Consider the following 22813-nt stretch of genomic DNA (forward strand, 5'->3'; position numbering starts at 1 on the left):
CTTAATGCATTTGCTTGCTAAGAGCGTGTGTGTGTGAGGGGGGGGGGGGGTAGACTGTATTACTTTACGGCTGAGCTTTTGTTAACAGTGGTCCATATGAGACACCGTTCAGTAATCTGTGATTTTTTTTTTGGTTTGTTGTAAACGGCGGTTGATTGTTTCAACATTTTAATGTATGCAAAAGACCATTCAAACCCACTGGAAGTAACCCGCAATCTGATTTGAATGACAGTTGCATTTCTGGCAATACAAACATACGCTGTCTTGACCAAGCGATGGTCGTTCTTTTATCGTTTATTCATGGAATAGTATTTGTTTAATTCGTTTCATTATGGTATTTTTCATTCTTATTTGCTTGGGTCGGTGATGATTTCCATTTACAATAACTCTTTGTCATGACTTGGTGGGGGTGGGATGGGGTGAGAGATGCCCTCACCATTTTTGTTTTGCCGTAAGTTGTTTGACTCTACATCCTTATTTTGTTATTCCTTCATGGGATGGGGTAAGCTGTTACCATGGTAACTGTTTGTTTGACATTGGGTAAAACAATGTTAACGTTTTTAAAGTGATTTTTTTTACGTCTTTAACGAAATGTCCTCTTACCTGGGGATTTTTCCCCAAATATATTTGTTTTGTTAGGTATGACTGGGTTGCGTTGTTAAATGCGTTGTAGACATTTTAAAAGCACGCTTTTGCCGGAAGCCATCTTGGCTTGTGTGATTTTATGCCTTTATGTGGGCGTTTAATGGATTTAAGAAATGCAATACTTTTAAAAATAATGCTTATGCTTAGAAAAAGGGGAAAAGAAACGTAGTCTTATAGCGTGAAGCCAACGAATAGTTTTAATTTTACTATCTTCAATTTATAAACTCATATTGAAGAATTTATGATGAAACGATTAAACTATTGACAAAGATGTGCGGACTTTAACCTCTAGGAGATTAAACTCGTTATAACATAGCGACTAAAGTGAGCATTGCGGCAACAATGATACATGACTTGATTAAATGTGTGGTTAATAATTTGTCAGGCTGTTATATAACTCCCAGTTCTGTGCCTTTCGGTGATAGTGACTTAAATTAGGGCGGGCCCAGTATCAACAAAGACACACAAAAGGCAGTACGGGGATACATAGCGAATCAACGACATCACAGTGATTTTAAGGTTTCTTCGTTGACGACAGAAGCGCCTGTCATAAGTTTGTCTTTCCATCTTGACAACGTTTCTTGGATCTTAAAGATGTTTCGGCCTACGTGGTTATTCATCGCAATAGTTGTATATTGTGTCTACGGCGTCACTACACAACAGCTCGGTAAAGCTACAGGTAAATAAGTATTACAATCATGTCGTGAATATTAGTGTTCTCTTTTAGACTCTGATCTAGGACTCCTTACTGTGCTTGTGCTTACATAGTGTGACCCAAACCCTATGTGACCAAATTGTCATAACGCTGTTTGTGTTAACAAAGAGCAAGGACTAGGAGGTTTAAGTGTGCCAACTTTGACTGATTTGAGGCAACCAACTGTTTTGCGTGCAGAATGGAAAAAAAAAAAAAAAAAAAACTTCAATAAAGCACAATTTAGACGTTGTATACAGTATGCCTATCTTGCAATCTTTAAGGCCAAATAAATGTGCGGAATATGAAATGAGGTGTTCATCTATGTGCAACCATTCCTTCCTCCATGTTGAAAATCTTCTCTGGAACGTGTTGCATAGAAACATTTAATTTTGCATTGTGTGCATAAGAATTGGCCTTGGTGGTTCTATTGAAGAAGCGATGACGTAAGGTAAAATCATTATGTTTTTGAAAAATTCAAAAGTGGAATACTGATTGAAAAGCTTTTTCAAGAATATGCTGGTCTCAGGTAGTCAATGCAATGAAAAACGCAATATTGCTTCGTAATAACAGACAAACTGTTTTCACGTAAGACAACACGCTATTTTCAGTTGAAAACAAACAACACGATCTTAATCATCGAAAAAACTAAAATATTTTGTCCATCTAAGTAAAGGAATATGATACCATCTATTCCCTTTTGACAAAATGATCACACTGTTCCTTTTAAACACACGCATATATCTAAGTTAAAAAAATTGTGCCTATTATACAACACACATAATAACAGTTGGAACGGTTCTGTAACTTAGAATGCAGAACACATTATGTTTGTTTAACTGATTATCTATTGCCAAACCAACGTTGAGTACAATGGTACACACAACGTTACACTCTGACAGGTCATTGATATTGACGGGGGAAAGATCACGAGACCAGACAAATTATTGACCCAAGTGGGTCATGCTGATCCCAAAATGGTCCCATCCATCGGCGTAATTCTTGCCGAGGACTTTTTTTTGGTGTTTGTCTCTGCTTGGACACGAGATGGTTTGAATAACTGTGACTAGTCCACTGTCCACAAAGGCCTATATCTAAACCCATTTTCCAGCGATACCAAAGTAGCCAATGAATACCGTGCCATCCTGTTCCATTTTCTAGGACAGTTTTTTATCTCGATCCCTTATCAAGGCTATCGTTGTTGTGTTAAGATCAACTCGACAAAGTAATGTTTTGCCAGAACGATACTAAACAAAAGGAACACGAAAATAAATATCATTTAGAAACTAAATTCTGATTTAGCTTAATTATTAGAAAAGGTTTCACCTTACATTTTGTAGTCTCATGCTCTGTTTCATCAAATCACATTACTACGTTGTCACAATACTGAGCAAGTGAGCGAAATGATAACGAAAACATAAAAACGTTTAACAAATTAATTAAACTAAAATATTATGGCTCAATACTTGATCATAACAAAACTCATCTGAATTTAATTTAAGTATTTAACTCGATTGTCAGCTACTGTCAAAGTTTTGTGTTTTTTCTTTATTGTACGTTTAATTATGAACGATCTTTGTAGGCCTATAATATAAGTCAAGCTCAACTTATCTCTGTTATTCAATTAAGCTGATGATACGTCACAGATTCAACCTTTGTACACTTATGACGATCTCAACGCTGTTTGTTGTTGTATCTCGTTAGACAGGATTAACAACCAGTCGTTGCGTGCACATTGTGCGGTTTGGTTTGTAATGTTTAGTTTTAGTATCCGGGATTAAAGGCAGTGGACACTATTGGTAATTACTCAAATAATTATAAGCATAAAACTTTACTTGGTGACGAGTAATGGGAGAGGTTGATAGTATAAAACATTGTGAGAAACGGCTCTTTCTGAAGTGACATAGTTTTCGAGAAAGAAGTAATTTTCCACGAATTTGATTTCGAGTCCTCATATTAAGAATTTGAGGTCTCGAAATCAACCACCTAAGAGCACACAACTTGAGCTCAAATTTCCACAGGTTTGTTTTTTATGCATATGTTGAGATACACCAAGTGAGAATACTGGTCTTTGACAATTACCAATAGTGTCCACTGCCTTTAAGTTTGGTCTCTGATGGCAATAGACCTTATGCACCTGACGTCATTTCAGCAGGACGCCCTCACCTAGAGGTCAAAAGGAGGTTGTTCATTGGCCAGTCCTGTGCGCCGCGCCTGTGCGTTTCGATTGTTTCGTCACCGTTTTTCCACTAAGATGGCCGCTGAATGACGTCAATGCATAAGGTCTATAATGAGGCAGTGTATGTGAAATCTGTCGGCTATTCTTAGTTTACATTTTTTTCACAAAGTGTGGTACATTAAAAGTCAGCAGATTATCAACAAGGACATATAACTCTTCAGTTTTTTTTACAATTTTTTTCTCTCCTCCTAACACAGGTTCCAATATACGGCTAACTGCCGGGTCTGGAGCGAATGAAGGCATTGTGGAGGTTTACCACAACTCCAAATGGGGTGCTATTTGCGCTCCTTACTGGGGTAGGTACAAACGTGGTGCAAAAAATAATATATATAATTGGTAAATTCATATTGGGTTGTTCGACTGGGCATGCCAATTACAATATTATTGTTATTGATTATATGTAACCCGGTAAACTTTTGTTTTGACAAATAAATGTTTGAATTTTAACCCAATTTTCAAAAACTTATATAGGCTTCTAACCAAAAGTTCTCATTTCCAATAACTTAAGATTGTTTACTAAAGTGATAACTTTTTTCCCAAGATGTCAAGTTGTCTGGCAACGAAATTTTATTTAAAAGTGTTAAAACACCTCTACACGGAAATTTTAGAATTGATATGATCGTTTAAAGTAAAACATTCACACTCTTTTTAATCTGAATATGTATAATAATTATACCGTACATTTTGAAACTTTAGATATAAATGATGCAACAGTCGTCTGTAGGCAGCTTGGTTACCCTCTGGCAACTCAACCGTCAAATGGAGACCGTTTCTCCGAGTCAAGAGTCTACGATACATATTTGGACTCCGTGGCTTGCAATGGTAGGATATCTCGTCATGCAATTTTGTTATAGTAATAAAAGAGCATTTAATAAGTAACCAGCGAAGCTGGTCTAACTGAAACATTGACAACCTTTGCAACCGTTTCACTTCCATTTAAATTGAAAAGGTATGAATCTTGTGTTAAAAGACATTTCTAAAGTATCAATCAATCAAGCAATCAACCTTGCACCGTATCCCGTAGGACGTTGGCTCCACGAATTGTCTTTATCCACTCTTGCCTTTCTTGCGCTCTTCGATGTGCCAGGTAGAAGGTGCTGTTCATGATGAGGTCATTTAAAGTATATTACGATAATACTTTATTAAATTGTGCTTATTGGCTGCACATCCTTGGCTAACAAAAAGTCGCTTGAGATTGCAAATGCGTTTTGTGGGAGCATGACTCAAATGCTAAATGATGTGTGCATTATATACTTTAACTACTTTAGTAAAACGTGTGGAATCAATCCTTATTTCTGCCGACTGGTCGTATGAGAGCAGTTGTTCACAATTAAAATAACACCTTTTATTTGAATTTCCTGTTTTTGTCATCCCAGGAGCTGAAAGTTCCTTGGAAGATTGTTCATATGGGAAATGGATGAACTCGACGTGTTCGGGTGTAAATACAGCAGCTGTTATATGTAGCAGTCTTACAGGTAAGCAATATTACCTCGTGGGCCTATGTTAGTAAGTTTCAAGAAGAAGCGTTAACTTGGTTCCATGGTTTGATGATTTAAACACTCTAAGGGCCTCAGAAATACAACTGAACGATCAGTTACAATAATATTTCTTTTTTCTTTAACTGTATAGGCCTACTGACAAACTACTGAAAAACAATCGTATCAACGTTATAATATGACCCATCTCACGTTTTATGCTTGACTATTTTGTCATTTACTTATATGTCAATTTATTTATTTGTTCATATTCTGTAATTCAACTTAAATATACTTAATGCAAAGCGTCAATCCAAAAGCATGTGTTCCCTCTAACAAAATGAGAAGTTGTTCTTTGATTGATTCGGTACCAAACTACCGCTCGTGGGTTGAGTACATGTTATAGAAGGCTTCCAGTCATAATAAAATAAGCCATTACCGGGTTCCAGTTAGAGTTAAGAACACACTTTTATGAAATTGTTAAACACATGCCACACTATCTCACGACACTCTAAAAACTCCCGAGTCAGAATTGGCTTGGATTCCGAGTCCCGTTGAGCCCGACCTATTTCGGGTCAAGTTGATCCGGAAACTGGCGAAACAAAAACTAGATTTTTCATCAGATTCTATGTTAGTTTGAACCAGTTTTTGATCAAACTGAAATGAATATCAGTCAAACTGACCCATAATTGGGTCATGCCCAACGGAACTTGGAATCCTGATCTATTTTGACCCGTGGGTTTTAAGAGTGCACCCTTTATGAAACATCATGTTTTCTATCTGTTTGTATTCATAGAGTTTTCTGTACGCCTGGTTGGTGGACCATCACGTTTTGAAGGACGTGTTGAAATATTCCATATCCATACTGGTGAGGAACCAGTGGAGATGTGGGGTACCATTTGTAATGACTACTGGGATATCTACGATGCTCAAGTTGTGTGTAGGCAGCTTGGATATGGGAACGCTAGGGTAGGTATTTAAATACATGCTGATTACTTTACAAATACTTTATAAAAAGAAACATATATATATTATTTTCTCATTAACACGCGTGCCTATTTTTTTTCCGAGGCCGTGCCGATGTGCGTATTGACTGCATTATTGCCCAAACCAGCTCTCCGTTTGGTTTACCTCTTCACAAAATGGATGAAGTCAACCTTGTATTCTTGTCCACTTCATCTTGGTCATGGTAGAACGAAGGACCAACTATAAAACACCAATGAAACATTCATGCATTTCTGTGTTAAGTGTGCTACAAGTATATTGCTGCACATGTAAACTTTACAATGTTATTGATGAGGACCCATGCTGCAAGGGGGACTCACTGAAGTCACTGCTTCTAAATTTTTTCTTACAATAGCTTATGAAAATGTGTGTAATTTTCCAACAGGCTGCCGTAGATGATGGTGATCGCTACTACGGTAAGGGTACCGGGCCCATCCTGCTTGAAACGGTAACTTGTTACGGGACAGAGAGCCACATCGGTTACTGTCTCACTCCAGGTTGGCATATTCACAACTGTGGACACAATGAAGATGTAGGAGTCATTTGCGAGTTCGCAGGTAAATCAATATTAAAGGCAGTACTATTGGTAATTACTCAAAATAATTATTAGCATAAAACCTTTCTAGGCAACGAGTAATGGGGAGCTGTTGATGGTATAAAACACGGTGAGAAATGGATCCCTTACTGGCTAAGTACGACTCCATTAATCTTTGTTGTTGTTGTTATTGTTATTGTTTGTTTTTAGATAGCAACCAGCCGCTTCCAGTCTGGGCCATTATCTCCATCTCTATAACTAGTTTCTTAGTTCTGAGCATCCTCGTGGGCTGTGTCTACAGTATGTTCTCAAGCTCCAAGAGGAAGCGTCGACGAACCACCACCTCCGACCAGCAAGTGTCTTATTCTGCGTCTAATGAGGCTTCAGTTGCACATGGAATAAACCACTATCCCGGTCCACCACCACCGGGTTTCATTGTGACAACTACCGGGGCGACTGAAGGAGCCACGGGTGGTTTTAGCGCTCTGGCCCCCATGCCAGCACCCCCTCCGTACTCTGAAGTAGCTCCGAACGTCGACGAGAAACCTCCAGTAGGAGAACAATCTTCATAGGCTTTCTTTAAAAAGAAAGGTCTTCATACAGCAAAATCAATAAACAAACTTAATAATTGTTGTTTTTCTTGTTTTTGACATTCGATCATTATAACTCATTTTATTTTGTTTTCTTAAAAAAATTGGAGTCCAGCATTTTTTTCTGTCTATTGCCTTCGAAACCCATTAAGTGTTTTTACCCTGATTTTGAGGAAAACCTTTTCTAACTGATTTGAAATCTGAGTCGTCTATGTGTGACTGAACGCAATGCAGTCAATATTAATTATAACCTCTTACCGTTTTTTTTACCCTGTACTTACTGTGCGATTTCAATTTCAAGGCGTTGCTAACCGTAAGCACATAAAGAGGCGTGCTACACTGTGCCTTCCGATGCCTACTGCATGAAAATAAATGTCGTCACAAAGGCAAATCCGCAATATTCCGCCCAATTTTTCTGCTAACCTGCATGTGAAATACGCATGAATTTGTTTCTGCTTCAGTTAGCACAATATTGCTGACCGTGAAGCAGATCTATGAAATTGTGCCCAGATTTCAATGTAATGTACATTGAGATGACTATTAGGCCTTCATGACCTTATTATCTGAGACGGAGCCGTTGTTTATAATGAATGGAAAATCCATGATTGTTTACAAAGCACTTATAAGTAGAACACTAAACATTTTTATTAGCAAGCCTCCTAGAAGTAATTAATTAACGAATTAATAATTTGTTTTCTTAACTTTCACATGGAAATCTTTATGAATAAAAACTCTGTAAAAAATATCCACACTAAAGTGTTTTGAACTATAAAGACAGCATAATAGGCAGATCTTGTAGATAACTTAACTTTGCAGAACGATTCTTTTAATGATTAGTTAAAGTCACCTGGGAATATAATTTTCAAACATTAGATTATGTTTCTGAACAATAAAATAATTTTTTGAGTAGCCTAATATTATTGTTTTTAGCGATTTATATGTTTACAAAAAAAATAAAGTTGTGTGGGGGTTGACTCCGCCTAACCCTTTTGTGACGTCAATCGAGTCAGACTTTGCCTCGATCGAACAGCGTACACATGTACGTGCAAGTACATTCAAGCCATAGTCGTGAGTTTTTGCATTTTCCCGATAATGTCGACCTGGTGTAATGCTGCTGGATGCAGCAAAACAACTAAAGATAGGGTCAGTTTGCAAAGTGGTCCGTTCTGACGTCTTTTCCAGCGCTGTGCAGCAAACACACACATTTTGACATGAGGAGAAAAGTTATTCACCTGCGTTTTCGGACTTACCGGGGTCCTAGTCTCAGCTAGAACAAAAAAGACACATGCCAATGTTTACTTTATCAACGATGAGAAAGAGGGAGAGAAAAGTGAACACTGCAGAAGGAGCGTCAGCTTCTTTTTTTCATAAGAAAATTATCCGCCTTCTTAAAGGTAGTAGACACTATTGGTAATTGTCAAAGACTAGCCTTCACAGTTGGTGTATATCAACAAATGCATAAAATAACAAACCTGTGAAAATTTTAGCTCAATCGGTCGTCGAAGTTGCGAGATATTATATTAAAAAAAACATCCTTAACACACGAAGTTGTGTGCGTTTAGATGGTTGATTTCGAGACCTCAAGTTCTAAATCTGAGGTCTCGAAATCGAATTCGTGGAAAATTACTTCTTTCTCGGAAACTATGGCACTTTAGAGGGAGCCGTTTCTCACAATGTTTTATACCATCAACCTCTCCCGATTACTTGTCACCAAGAAAGGTTTTATGCTAATATATTGTTTTGAGTAATTACCAATAGTGTCCACTGCCTTTAAACAAGCGATTTTTTTTTTTAATTTGGCCTCGAAAGACCCCCACGAACCCCCCCCCCCCCCGTAAAAAGTCTTACAGAAAGAACAACCAAGAATAATCCAACAACAAAGCAACGCAAGAACGTCAAAGCATCGTGATGTTCCCAATTAGACAAAGCTTTGCGTCTACTGCAAAACTTTAGGCCGTGTCCGAAACGGCGACTACAACTACAGCTACGGCTAGATCGCGCGCGTCTGCTATTCTTCAACACTGGTAGACGCGCTGATCTAGACGTAGCTGTAGCCGAAGTCGTCGTTTCGGACACGGCCTTAGCATAATAAAGGGAAACTCCCTTGTAAACTTTCCATTCGACGTCACTTGAGGGCGCATGACCTTCAAATGTTTTGATGCGTGTGTTGATTTTTGCAAGTTGTTGACACTCCCTCCCTCCGACCTACCACCTTATTGCTGGTGAGCTAAAAAGTGTGAGTAAATTCTAGGAACACAAGACGTCAATGTCACCGTCACCGCCACTTTTCTAGACAAGGCTGGAGAGCAAACCGAGAGCCAAAGATGGCCAGACATCACAAACAGTTTCTCAACTCGGTAGGGACGTGTGTGGATGAAATGCTGGAAGGGGTCGTGGCACTCAATCCATGCGTAAAGAAACTCAAAGGTACGTAATGTAATAATGAAACCAGTAGTTTGGACAATGGTTCTACCTACGTGGTTACTGATTGTACTGCATACATGTAGTGCATACACCCACCTGTAAGTGTAACAACAGGTGTAGTACTGAGGAAACTGATATATATAATGGTATCGGCCTAGTGTATGGGCTATATTTGTTATAAATAAAACAGGTGTTATTATTGCTATGCATACAAGGAAACTGATATATATAATCAAACAAGGTCGTTGCTTTACCACGGTGCACCGTTTCCGGTGCTGTTTATATGGTTACACACCTATATTCCGACACCCCTATGTTCCGACACCCCTATGTTCCGACACCCCAATGTTCCGACAACTCAGCCTATATTCCGACACCCCTATGTTTTCCGACACCCCTATATTCCGACACCCCTATGTTCCGACACCCCTATATTCCGACACCCCTATGTTCCGACAACCCTATGTTCCGACAACTCAGCCTATATTCCGACACCCCTATATTCCGACACCCCTATATTCCGACACCCCTATGTTCCGACACCCCTATGTTCCGACACCCCAATATTCCGACAACTCAGCCTATGTTCCGACACCCCTATGTTCCGACACCCCTATATTCCGACACCCCTATATTCCCACACCCCTATATTCCGACACCCCTATGTTCCGACACCCCTATGTTCCGACAACCCTATGTTCCGACAACTCAGCCTATATTCCGACACCCCTATGTTCCGACACCCCTATGTTCCGACAACTCAGCCTATATTCCGACACCCCTATGTTCCGACACCCCTATATTCCGACACCCCTATGTTCCGACAACTGAACCTGTATTCCGACACCGGAATATTCAGACACCCCTATGTTCTGACACCCCTATGTTTTGACAAGTTTTTTTAGCCAGGTTTCCTGGTGAATTTCGGCCGGGATTAGGTTTGAACATTCATAAGACTGTTTTAAAAATGATGGAATCAAATTAAGATAATCCTCTCTTTGCTATTGTTAGATGCGTGTCCGTGTTGTCAACATTTCATGAGACTTCAATTAATTCAAATTCCAACCCTCTCCTGCGTTTATTGCCCTGATGTGTAATAATCTTTCATTTGCCCCCCCCCCCCATAATATAAATAATTAAGTCCTACCACCTTCTCCATTACTCAGTCCTCTTCTAAACTAAACCAAAGTTGTCATTTTTTAAATGCAGAATAACACTTGTTTATACACATTAAACTCCTTAGGGGGACTTTATGGACTAAATTGCGGTCAGGTGAAGTTTCTTTAAGTCGCACCGTTTTTCTTTAAACAAAATGGCAAACACAAAATATTGGTGCAGGTTGTCGAAACATAGGGGTGTTTGGGTCGTTGGAATATAAGGGTGTCGGAACAAAGGGGTGTCGGAATATAGGGGTGTCGGAAGATAGGGGTGTCGGAATAATGGTTGAGTTGTCGGAATATAGGGGTGTCGGAATATAGGGGTGTCGGAACATAGGGATGTTGGAACATTTAGGGGTGTGGGAATAATGGTTGAGTTGTCGGAATATAGGGGTGTCGGAATAAAGGGGTGTCGGAACATAGGGGTGTCGGAACATAGGGGTGTCGGAATATTGGTTGAGTTGTCGGAATATAGGGGTGTCAGAACATAGGGGTGTCGGAACATAGGGGTGTCGGAACATAGGGGTGTCGGAACATAGGGGTGTCTTATTGGGACATTTCCACAGTTCACCACTTTGGTGTCATTCACATACTGTGTCAATATATTCCGTTTCAGCCCTGATTGGTTTTGTTGACGTTTTGATTACCACTCTTTGTCATGAATATCAACAACGATTGACAAGGTTCCTGAAGACAATGGGAAAACAAACCAATGTTGTTTCTCTCTCCCTTAAATACCTAACAACAACAACAACAGGTACCCGTACCAAACAGACAATTTAAAAAAGTCCCCCCAAAACAAACTACAAAATGACTGTCTAGATCCAACGGATATTCAAATAATTATTACAATAATATTACAAGTACGGAAGATTTTTAGAAGCTAACATAAAGATGCCAGGTATTCTTATGCACTGACGCTCTTGCGACTTAAAAAAAAAAAAAACTAAATCCTTTTTTAGAGAACCCACTCTTTGTTTCAACCATAGTTTTAGATAATACACAATAAAACTAACCTGTGAAAATTTCATTGCAAGTTGTGGGATTGTTTTTGCGAGACACTATCGAAATTCTGTAGAGCAATTATGTCTACGCAGGAAGGGTAATCTGCAATTGGAATACTCAATACTGTTAATAACGTTTCTCAAATTCATTTCTTTTTTCGTCTGTAACCACAGTATTTCGAAATGGAAATTTTGCAAAATGCATTATCCATGCATTATCAGAAATTACCTAACGGCAGACGCTTTTGTGTGGATTGCCGAAGGTGTGAGAATATTAGTGATTGTTCACCATGTTTTGGCAGTATTGGGGGGAGTTGTTTCCACATTGTCGAAGAGTTTACAAGATTGAAATTTATGGTTGTTTGGATATAGCCTTAGCCGCCGGTGGTGATGTCCAAGTGTTATAAAGTGTCATTGTTCCTATAGGTCACAGAGTGATACTACGAGGTGATGTTGAAGAGTACCGACAGACGAGTAGGGTTGCCGTGCTCTCTGGTGGGGGATCTGGACATGAACCTTTTGCTGCAGGTAAGATATGAAGAATAGACTTGAAGATTTGCAGGTCTGAGACATTATGTGAAACAACTTTTGCTTTACAACAGTTTATTGTCATAGACCAGTATCCACTGTATAAACATAAAGTTTTCATTCTTTTCAAGTACAGCGTTAAGTACTCAAACTACAATTATTTTACTCAACTCATAAACTAAATTAATCATTTCATTAAAGCAAATACTTTGAAGGAGAGTTGTCCACTATGACCATTTGTTTACCATGTGTTTACCTTCAAAACCATTACCTTTTGTCTAACCCTAAGGTTATGTTGGTCAAGGAATGTTGACGGGAGCCATTGCTGGGTCAGTGTTTACTTCACCTCCAGCAAGCGATATATTCACTGCTATAAAAGCTGTTGCCAACCCAGGTAAATGTAATTACGCCCTCTGTTGACGGATGAGTCTGGTGCCCCTCCTAAAAACACAGTTTCACTCTAGTCTCTAAAAGTGTTGTTGATGCTGTGTTATTCAGCGTTTTACTTTGAAACGAAAGTGAAAACGAAAAGGGGGTAAATGTAGATATTTTGAAAATAAAGGTGTTGGTCTGCTGTATACATGTGCACATAATGTGGATGAACTGGGATATCTGCTGAATTTGTTGTACCAATCTTTCAAAAGTCTTGTTCGCCAAACATTTGAGGGGTAAAACGTTCGTCTTGGCTTTGAGGTTCAACCTTCCAGGAATTATGGTTAAAAATTAATGTACACTTTTTAACAAAGTGTACAATGATTATTAATCGTCATTGGTATTTACCAGTGTTTGATTCCGCTTGGGTTCTCTGAAACAGACTGCTAGCTTAAATTTTGTTAGTTTGTTAGTGTTTGATGAGTGTTTGTTTTTTGTCTGTTCTTTTTTTAAACAAGTTGATGAACAGTCATCTGCAGACTTTATGTAAACTTTCCAAGACTATTAATCATCATACTTCTAATTTGATTGACAATGAGTCATACTATAATTGTTCTTTTGATTTCAAATAGCGGGTGTGCTGTTGATTGTTGCCAACTACACAGGAGATCGAATCAACTTCGGTATTGCTGCAGAGAAGGCAAGGTCACGTGGTATCCATGTAGAGACTGTGACAGTAGCAGAGGATTGCGCCCTCACGAGTGTGGACAAGACAGCCGGAAGACGTGGACTTTGTGGCATTATCCTCGTACAAAAGGTAATCTAAAATAGTTAACATTAAACCTATAAAGATAGTCGTTAGGAAACAACGTTAGACAACAGGTACACCTGTTAGCCCTACTCTCCAATGTTTTTATTTCAGAAAACATTTATGTTCACACATTCAGGCAAGAGACCAAAGTGTAAGGAATAAAGAACGGAGCAAATTAACAAAAAAATGAAATCCATAACAGTGTTAGATTGAGAAGTACATTCTTGGATACTGAGACAACTTTATGTTTACACAAAGTTGAGTTGCATACCTGTAAAAGAAAAGGTTAATTCATTATATAAAATATCAGTTGAAATTTATTAATAAACTCGCCTTGGGAAATGTCAATGGAAATAGGTTAATATACTTTATGTCTTACCCCTTGATGTATAATTGATACAGAGTTAAAGGATTTACATCATGATCTTCTTTGAGAGTTGTAATCCTATCAAAAAGAGCTTAAATTCTACCAATGGGAGAGTTTGGAACGGTAGGTCACAGCCTTCGTTTCCGTTGTCATCAATTCTGTATAGTATTGAGTGGGTGCGTAAATCAGACCGTATCCGAATTTGCGGCTGCAATCATGGCCAAGACTGTTGCTATGTGTATTATAGTACGTCCTAAACAATTCGGTCACGGCCGTAGTTTCAAGAGCAATGGGTATACCCGATAAGTCTGCTGCCACCTTGCGTCCAAGAGAGTCTCAAGTTTCTATGATACTACTCTGACACTCATTCCATGTATAAATTTTACCATGATTTGTGTATTGTTAGATCAAGCAATCCCTTAATTCCACAAGAGTGATTGTCAACATTAATGCAATAATGGTGTACTGATACTCAGCAAAAAATGAAAAAAGAAAAGAAAAAAAGAAAGAAAAAAAAAACATTAAAAAAAGATATGACAATACAGTTTGAGGCGAAGTCTGACAGCTATGGTAGTAGTACTAGTAGCGCTTACAACAATAATGAATACAAAAATAAAATAGTAATTCTAGTCATTATCAACTAAAAATACTTTGGAACTCTCTTCCCGGCCACATCCGCTCTCCACAGAGCATGGAACAATTCAAAACTCTGCTCAAATCCCATTTGTTTTCTATTGCCTTCTGTTCAGTTTAATCCTTTTGTTTGCTTATTGTTAAGTGTATTTATTGTTATTGGTTGCTTTATTGTTTGCCTTTTGTTTTTTGTTAAGCGCATTGGTATTTCTTTCAGTTATGAAATGCGCCATATAAAAATTAGCTATCATTATTATTATTATTTAAAATACAATGCACAAATTAATTTCGTTTTTTTTTCCATACACAGTATAAAAGATATCATCCCACATTGATTAGAGATGTATAACGCCCACATGTTGTTGGTCTTGGTGATGAATTGGTTGTAGCAAAACAAATTATTTACAAGATTGATCCAAATTTGCAGACTTGTACTTTTAATTAATTGCATTAAAGGCAGTGGGCACTATTGGTAATTGTCAAAGACTAGCCTTCACAGTTGGGGTATCTCAGCAATATGTATAAAATAACAAACCTGTGAAAATTTGAGCTCAATCGGTCATCGAAGTTGCGAGATAATAATGAAAGAAGAAAACACCCCTGTCACACGAAGTTGTGTGCGTTTAGATGGTTGATTTCGAGACCTCAAGTTCTAAACTTCTAAAATCAAATTCGTGGAAAATTACTTCTTTCTCCAAAACTATGGCACTTCAGAGGGAGCTGTTTCTCACAATGTTTTATACCACCAACCTCTCCCCATTACTTGTCGCCAAGAAAGGTTTTATGCTAATAATTATTTTGAGTAATTACCAATAGTGTCCACTGCCTTTAAATCTGACAATCAGATTGCCGGAGCTCTAGCGGAAGAGGGTCACTGTTTAGAAGAAATCGTCGAGGTCACGGCTAAAGCTGTCAAGCACATGGGTAAATCAAACATTTCAATTATTTATTGATTCATTTATTCATGCGTAGCGGTATATAAGTCATGTCATGTTTTAATAGTATGTGTTGTCATAGCTTGAGAAATGATGGACAGTATACAATTGTTGCACGCTGTGACGGGTTCCATGGCGTTTTGTACACTCGAGGGGGAAAATGGAACCCGAGGCGAAGCCGAGGGTGCCATTTTCCCTCGAGGGTGTACAAAACCCATGGACCCCAGTCACAACGTGCAACAATTGTTATTAATTGTTATTCCTCTTCTCGAAGTTTTGTTGTCATCTTCAAACATTATTACGACGGACTATTCATTGTTTAATAAGCAGACGAACGAGAAACAATTCCCTCGAACCCGCGGTTGTTTCGTACACAGCTCGAAATTGACCAACGCTGGGAACGATCAAGGTGATGTACACCGGTGTACATCACTTTTCATGTTACCCGGCTCGTCGCGAGCCATGTAACATGCATTTTTGTTGCGCGTCACATGATAGGTTATCGACCAATCAAACTTCACAGTTTGTTACTGAGGTATCACAATTCGACTTGAACAACGCAGCCATGCGTATCCCACATACCTAAACTTCATTAAGCTGTCGAATCACAAAAGTGGCTGAGCATACACAATATGCCTACCAGGGGTGCGATCTCTTGGTCTTGTTTCTGTTGACTAATTGGTTAATCTCATACCAACGGCCAAAACAGTTCTTGATTACAACCGCGAAAACGCACCCAAGAATAAGATTGCCATGTCACTGCCTGTACTGCTGGTATTCCTTGTTATTTCAATAAGCAAACGTTTTTAGGAATATCTTCTGCTTAAATTGCTTCTATGAATTTTCCAATTAGGCCCAGTATGTATTGGTTCATTGTCGCTCTCAATAGCATCATTAATAAACTATTAAGTGAGATATAAGACATTGTTGATGTAGAAGCGAGGTTTCTGACATTCCAATACGTGATTGATTACATAATTTGTCCTTCAGAGGAATTTAGTTCCAAAGAACTCACCACATTAAACTTCATCAGCTTTAAAGGAAAGTTATCCATCTGTATTTGAGAGGTGGGGGCGGGGGGGGGGGGATCTGGATTATTGTGTCTGTGGGAGGGGGTATCCCCGAATGAGATAAGTTTGGTCTCAACTCAATGTTTTGATTTACCTGCTCCAGGCCTAGTCTTTCTACTTTCACTTAGTGTAGTGTGGGGGGGGGGTGCCAAGCCTTATAGGATGTCTGTCGCATCATGGGTCGGGATAGCGTTATTGAGATGTATGTCGAAATTGTTGAATAATTTTACTGTGCACTGTTTGACAACAACATTCAAATAACTAACCTCATATCTTGCACCTCTTGAAAGCAATTATTCAAATTCACTTAATGTAGAGAGAACGCGTGCCCTCTGCGGTCAGAGTTCATACTTTCATGTACAGTTTTGGCCAACCACTTTTTTTTTTGCGTGACGACGAACTAGGCTCTTTCACTACCCCAATTAGTTGTTGAAACTTTCTGTGTATCTCAATGTATCATTGTTCTTACAGGAACCATCGGTATAAGCTTGTCTCCTTGTCACGTGCCTGGGTCTGGTGCCACTTTCCAAATCCCTGATGATGAGATGGAATTGGGATTGGGAGTACATGGGGAACCAGGCGTTAAACGGATTAAAGTAAGGATACACGGATATTACAACCATACCATTGGTATCATTTAAAACAAAAAAAAGGATCATATTAAATGATTTATAGAAAGATTATCATTTTCTTAAGAAGGTACCTTAGGTACCTTGTATTAGTTCAATTCCAGACTAGAACTATACTTGTAACTACTATTCTTTGGTTTGCTTTCTAATAACAGGTTTGTCAAGCTGACTCCATTACAGCTATTATGATTGATCACATGACCAGCTCCTCAACCAATAGCCATATAGACATCAAATCAGGTGATTAAGTAACTAACGGATGACGTCATTATTCTGATATCCATTACGAAGCGCCATTAACTGCTGATTTGTTCTCTCATTCAGCAGCCGGGTGTGAAGATTATTTTCATAACTATGGTGTAAATTTAAATATCAATATGCCCCTATGTAAATAATTACCAACCATTATAACATAAGTTTATAGAGAAAGAATAAACAAAAACAACAAAACTAGCTGGGACAGATGTCTATTATGTGTATTCAGTAATTGACTTATCAAATAACAAACGGGTCAAGTTTATACTTGGTATAGATTGGGGATGGCCTATATATTTGTGATGCTGTGATGGCGTGTTTTTTTTAGACGTAATGTCAAATTCAAAACAGTTTGTAGCCATACGAGTGAAATCACCTTCTGATTGTCGAAAACCCGAGATTTGATAAAACATAAATTAAAGTGTGCTCGTTGAAACTTGATTTAGATGTAAAAAAAAAAGACAAGAAACGATTCATATAATTTCCCTTTAATGTAGACTCTGACCGCTTTATTCTCAGGAGATAATGTGATGATTGTATTGAACAACCTCGGAGGTACGTCTAGCCTAGAGCTATGCTTGATGTCTCGCTCGATAATCAACTATCTAGGTAAGAGTCACAACCAATTCAAGTTAATTTAGATCATTGGCTAAACGTGTTTGCCAGCTAGGTGTTTGATATCATAAGGACTTTGCATCGAAACAACAGCTGTAGTATTGAGTAGATTCACATGTGTATGTGGGGCAGATGTTTAGGTCGATAATTCGCAGAACTGTATCAGGATATTAAAACTAGGTGATTCCCCTTTAGGTTTACGGGTTGGGTTGGTGCAATGTTGAGCTGTGGTTCACTACCTTATACAGAACTAAATCAAACTTAACAAGGGAGTGGGAGTTTTCAATGTTTGACGTGTTCGTTGCGTTTTTGTTTATCTGTAGGCCTAAGTGGCGGTCAACCGCTGTTGGTTATCTATAAAAAAATAATAAATAAACACAAAATAAAACTTTCACTTTTATGGTTTGAATGCTGTGACAACGGTTCCTTTAAAACAAGTGTTACTCCTCTCCTTAACTTCACCCAGTTCAAGGCGTGTGCACTAATGACCGACTGCCTGCTATATTATACCGACGCACTAAAAAAAGATGTTCCAAGTGACTTATTGCAAACCCGTAACACGTTGTCGTTTAATAAAACAGATATGAATTTATTGGTTGTGGAACTCGCAGCTCGCAGACACAAAAAGTAAACAATGTCTCCTGGAACACTTAATGAGGACTCTAAGCCAAGGATTGGTTAATCATCTTCAGATATTAATGTTGATGGTAGCGTATCGAATCATAGCGCTGATGCATGAGACTTGGGCCCAATTTCATAGAGCTGCTTAGCACAGAAATTTGCTTACCATGACATTTATTCCAGTCGTAAAAACAGGATTACCAACCAAATTTCCATTTGTTGCATATTGCTTCTTATAGGAATTCAGCTGTTCTTTGCTTATCCTGAAAATCACGTGGAAATTTGGTTGGTACTCCTTTTTTTATCAATGCAAAAAATGTCATGCTAAGCAAATTTTTGTGCTTAGCAGCTCTATGAAATTGGGCCCTGTGTGGATGAAATGGTCGCTGCTCCCAAATGGAACTAAGGATTTTCAGCCATGTTGAGTTATGCATTGCAGGCAACCAGTTAAAGACAATCTCTATGAAGGAAATGCAGTCACAGTCAAATCATGACATTTTCTCCGAGGCATCAAGATACTGTTAGAAAAGGGTATTTTGTGGTTTATCAACAGGCTTTAAGTGTTGTTAATATTTTATTTATGTATCGTTTACTTTCGCAGAATCAAAAGGCGTGGTTGTAGAGCGAGTTATGGTCGGTCACTTCATGACGTCACTGGACATGGCCGGTTTTTCCCTTACCATCATGCATCTCGACGAGCAAAGAATAGCATGCATCGGTAAAATTTCATCTCTTGAATTTGATTAACGATAATGGTTTCATAGCTCGACAGAAAAAATATGTTTGTGAAAAATATGACTGCCACGCTTTGCCATTATCCAAAAGCTACTCTGATATTTCTTGATTCTCGAAAAAAAAAAAAGGTTTGTAGACAAGCGAATGATTCAAACATTATAAGTAGGCAGACGTATGTCTCCTTCATGTCTGTTCTTTCCCAATATAAACATCAGCGTATGGTGAACCAATTCTCTTCAAATATATCAACTGGTCAATAAACCTTTTAAAATGCATTGAATACCATTAACAAAGGTTGTATTTCTTAAATCTTTGACACATTCATTTTATTTACATAATGTTGGTAAGGTGAGAACATTCACTGTCAGTCGTGTGTAAATATATCTTTAATATTGTAATGTCGATGACCGAGGAAGAATGGTAGCACCGTCGACAGAGTTACGAGGTACACAATTTCCAAATAAAAAATAATTATACCTAAAAAAAACTAAAAAAAACAATGAGTAAGATTTACTCATTAATTTATAACTCTGACCCCTCTTTGATAAATATATGTATTTTATTTTGTTTCAGACAGTGCTACAAACGCTATGTCATGGCATTGTCAGGATAGCTTAGTCCGCTATAAGAATCATGGACAGCCTCGTGGACATGGCTTTGTGGAATGCCAGGCAGATTCACAAGAACAAATAGTTACTAAGCGAAATGAGGAAACAAGTCAGGATAATGTTAAACAAGGTAAGGAGTCAGCATTTCTTGTTTTATTCCCAAAAGGAATACATATCACCCCGTGGAACGGTTGCAAATATATTATTTTAAAGTAATCCAAATCAAATTAAAATCTTGATTGAAGAGTTTGTACAAATAATTAATTCAAAACATTGTGTACAAATTATTTCTTGTGCAGCTTTATAGCGTGACACGCAATTATACTTGGCAAAGCAATACATTTCCTCGATTTTGTTTACAAAAGAAAACCTTAGGCCTACTAATGTGTGCATGGCTTTTACAAACAACATACATGTAGGTCTACTTTTTTTTCTTTTCACCAGAGATTTATTATTCGCCTAAGACCGTCCCTATACATTCAAATCAATATCCGTTTTCTAGTCTTCTATGCAACGGTGACAAATTTATTGCTTCCATTTGAAACCGATGTATCTTTAGTTACATCCAACAGTTTATGAGCTGAGCATGTAAATCTGGCCAGGTATATCAGTATTGTAAAGAAAAAAAACCACCATAAAATTGTCCTATTTCTTTCTTTAATATTTAAACGAGGTTAGTTAAGTGTTTGTTCAACAGCACGTTCCTTTAGTAGCATCACTTTACCTACATCTAAACAAACCACAGACACATATAAGACGTCACAAAGAAAACGTTACCTTGGTAAACCCAAGGAAGCAATCCACTTTATCGAAGGATTTAGAGTGAGATGGTATGTGACATCCATGGTTATATTAACCCAGTATATTATGCTGCAGGGAATCTTCTCAGTTCAATCACTAATTTTAATAATCATCTTCCTATAATTTATTCATGTTTTAAATAAACTGTTGATCTTTTTCCAATTCATAATTGTATTATCTCAGATCATTTTATTTATAAGCACTGGATGAAGTTTAACTTGATTTGGATTCTAACTATTTAGCTATATCTAAAAAAAAATTAATCTTAAATTTTTTTCAAGTAACCTGAGGTCAAGTTTAAATGTCAAGTTTAAATATCGGTTTTTCTTCGTTATTTTGTTGAACTTATTTTTGCGTTTATAAATTACTTTGTCAACAACAATATATGTAATTGTTATGGTAATAAATTACGTTAAACAAAGGAGGGACGAAACAAAATCTCCCCAACGTAAAACTCTGTAAGGTTTTGGACCACAATGGTCCCGGAAGTTCATATACGCACGAGACTTGCACGATCTATTGTTAATTTATTTGATTTATTTATTTGTCTTTTTGAATGTTATTTCGTATACGGGTCATTCCGTGTCAATTCAACACGCTTTTGGACCTGACCCTCACGGATTTAAATGAAATTCGGTGTGCTGATTGGACTCCCTGAGAAATGCCCAAATCCCAAATTTTATGTAATTCGGATCATTATTTTGGGAGATACGGCTTAACGAACTTTTGACTAATTAGCATGACCTGCTTTGTTTGGACAATCATATCTCCAAAAGTAAAACACCTACCAAGATAATATTTACACCATTTTGAAGCTCTTGACATGGCCCACATTTGATAACATAAAATCAAAAAATTTCCACGCACAACCGAAAAAATACGCATAAAATTGACCTTTGACCTTGATTTGCGAAAATGCGTATTTTTCAAAATGCGTAATTTTTTTTGTAATGCAAGTTTAAGATGTAAGTAACAATATTCTGAAAAAATGTGACGGGCACTTTTACAGTTTTTTTGTTATGATTTTTTTAACATTGGCTATCAAGGCCAAAACCATAAAAACGCATTGTACAACATACACAATGTACAGTGTACAGAGTATTGTGTGGTAGTGTGTACACCCACATTAAAAACCATGTCACCCTGGTGATAATATGGAGTCCAAAAGTCTATTTCATGACATGACTTAATGAGCTAATTCATTTCATCCCCTTAATTTAATATAGGAGACACTGTGTATCCGACATACTGTATACACGTTATACAATGTACAGTGTACAGAGTATTCACATTTAGTGCTTTAAAAGTCAATTCCCTGGAGGATGATCATAGAGAAAAATGTGTTGTGACCCATTTAAATCACACGGCAAGGGAAAAAAGCAGGCTTAAGGCAGGTATCATATAGGTTTATACTGGAGCATCCAAGTCTTTATTTCACTCGAGCACACAGTTTATGCACCGGCTGTCGCAAGAAGATATCTGAACTGTCGCGTCGCCTGAGAAAATCTCTCAACAACTGAAAGTTCTAGCAGTGATCCAGAAGTTAAGGGACCATCAATGTCATCTGCACATCAGGATGTTTTTGTGCAGCCAAATACCGACATTAACATTATCAATGAGGCTATGACAATTATTGGTGTATCTCCTATCATAAGTAAGAAGAAAGCTCATGTAAGTTACATGGAAAACAAAGTTGAGAGAATAGAGACAACAATTAAGCAGAAACTGGAAACTGCTACAGGAAAACAGTTTGGTGACGATGAAAGTGAGATGATAACTCAGTTGAAACAAAAGTTTCATTCCTTGACCAAGAAAAGGGAAAAAGTTCATGTCTTGAACGTCTTACCAGTGAGTTTGAGTATCAAAAGAATAGCAGATGAATTTGGAGCATCAAACTACATGCCAAGAAAAGCAAAGAAACTGGTGAATTAGCAGGGAATGCCTTCCATTCCAAACCCTAAGGCTGGAAAATCTCTTTCATTTAAAATGGTGCAAACTGTGAGAGACTTTTACTTGTTCGAGTCCGTCAGCAGACAAATGCCAGGGATGAAAGACTTTGTGTCGGTTA

The 22813-nt window shown here is 37.9% G+C and overlaps 2 protein-coding genes across 3 annotated transcripts in view; both read left to right on the top strand.

Annotated features, from left to right (window-relative positions):
- Window positions 1-1072: 1072 nt before the first annotated feature.
- On the top strand, window positions 1073-8181 carry LOC139936229 (scavenger receptor cysteine-rich domain-containing group B protein-like). The gene is made up of 7 exons (XM_071931011.1): window positions 1073-1324; window positions 3773-3871; window positions 4272-4397; window positions 4952-5050; window positions 5847-6019; window positions 6441-6612; window positions 6801-8181. The coding sequence occupies exons 1-7, from the start codon at window positions 1240-1242 to the stop codon at window positions 7160-7162; spliced, it is 1116 nt and encodes a 371-aa protein (XP_071787112.1). The 5' UTR covers window positions 1073-1239; the 3' UTR covers window positions 7163-8181.
- A 1139-nt stretch (window positions 8182-9320) lies between these two features.
- The window catches only part of LOC139936253 (triokinase/FMN cyclase-like), a 31635-nt gene continuing 18142 nt past the window's right edge, over window positions 9321-22813 (top strand). For both annotated transcript variants that reach the window (XM_071931039.1, XM_071931038.1), the window contains exons 1-10: window positions 9321-9607; window positions 12192-12293; window positions 12583-12687; window positions 13298-13482; window positions 15322-15400; window positions 16953-17077; window positions 17266-17350; window positions 17885-17974; window positions 19203-19319; window positions 19910-20074. In XM_071931039.1, the coding sequence (XP_071787140.1) occupies window positions 9505-9607; window positions 12192-12293; window positions 12583-12687; window positions 13298-13482; window positions 15322-15400; window positions 16953-17077; window positions 17266-17350; window positions 17885-17974; window positions 19203-19319; window positions 19910-20074 (1156 nt within the window). In that variant the 5' untranslated portion in view covers window positions 9321-9504. The remainder of the gene's footprint in view (window positions 9608-12191; window positions 12294-12582; window positions 12688-13297; window positions 13483-15321; window positions 15401-16952; window positions 17078-17265; window positions 17351-17884; window positions 17975-19202; window positions 19320-19909; window positions 20075-22813) is intronic.

Source organism: Asterias amurensis, chromosome 4 (assembly GCF_032118995.1).
Source record: "Asterias amurensis chromosome 4, ASM3211899v1".
NCBI lineage: Eukaryota > Metazoa > Echinodermata > Asteroidea > Forcipulatida > Asteriidae > Asterias > Asterias amurensis.

Coding starts and splice junctions, on each gene's coding strand:
- LOC139936229 (XM_071931011.1), top strand. CDS start 1,240: ATGTTTCGGCCTACGTGGTTATTCATCGCAATAGTTGTATATTGTGTC. Junction 3,872..4,271: donor TATTTGCGCTCCTTACTGGG/GTAGGTACAAAC, acceptor TTGAAACTTTAG/ATATAAATGATGCAACAGTC. Junction 6,020..6,440: donor TTGGATATGGGAACGCTAGG/GTAGGTATTTAA, acceptor ATTTTCCAACAG/GCTGCCGTAGATGATGGTGA.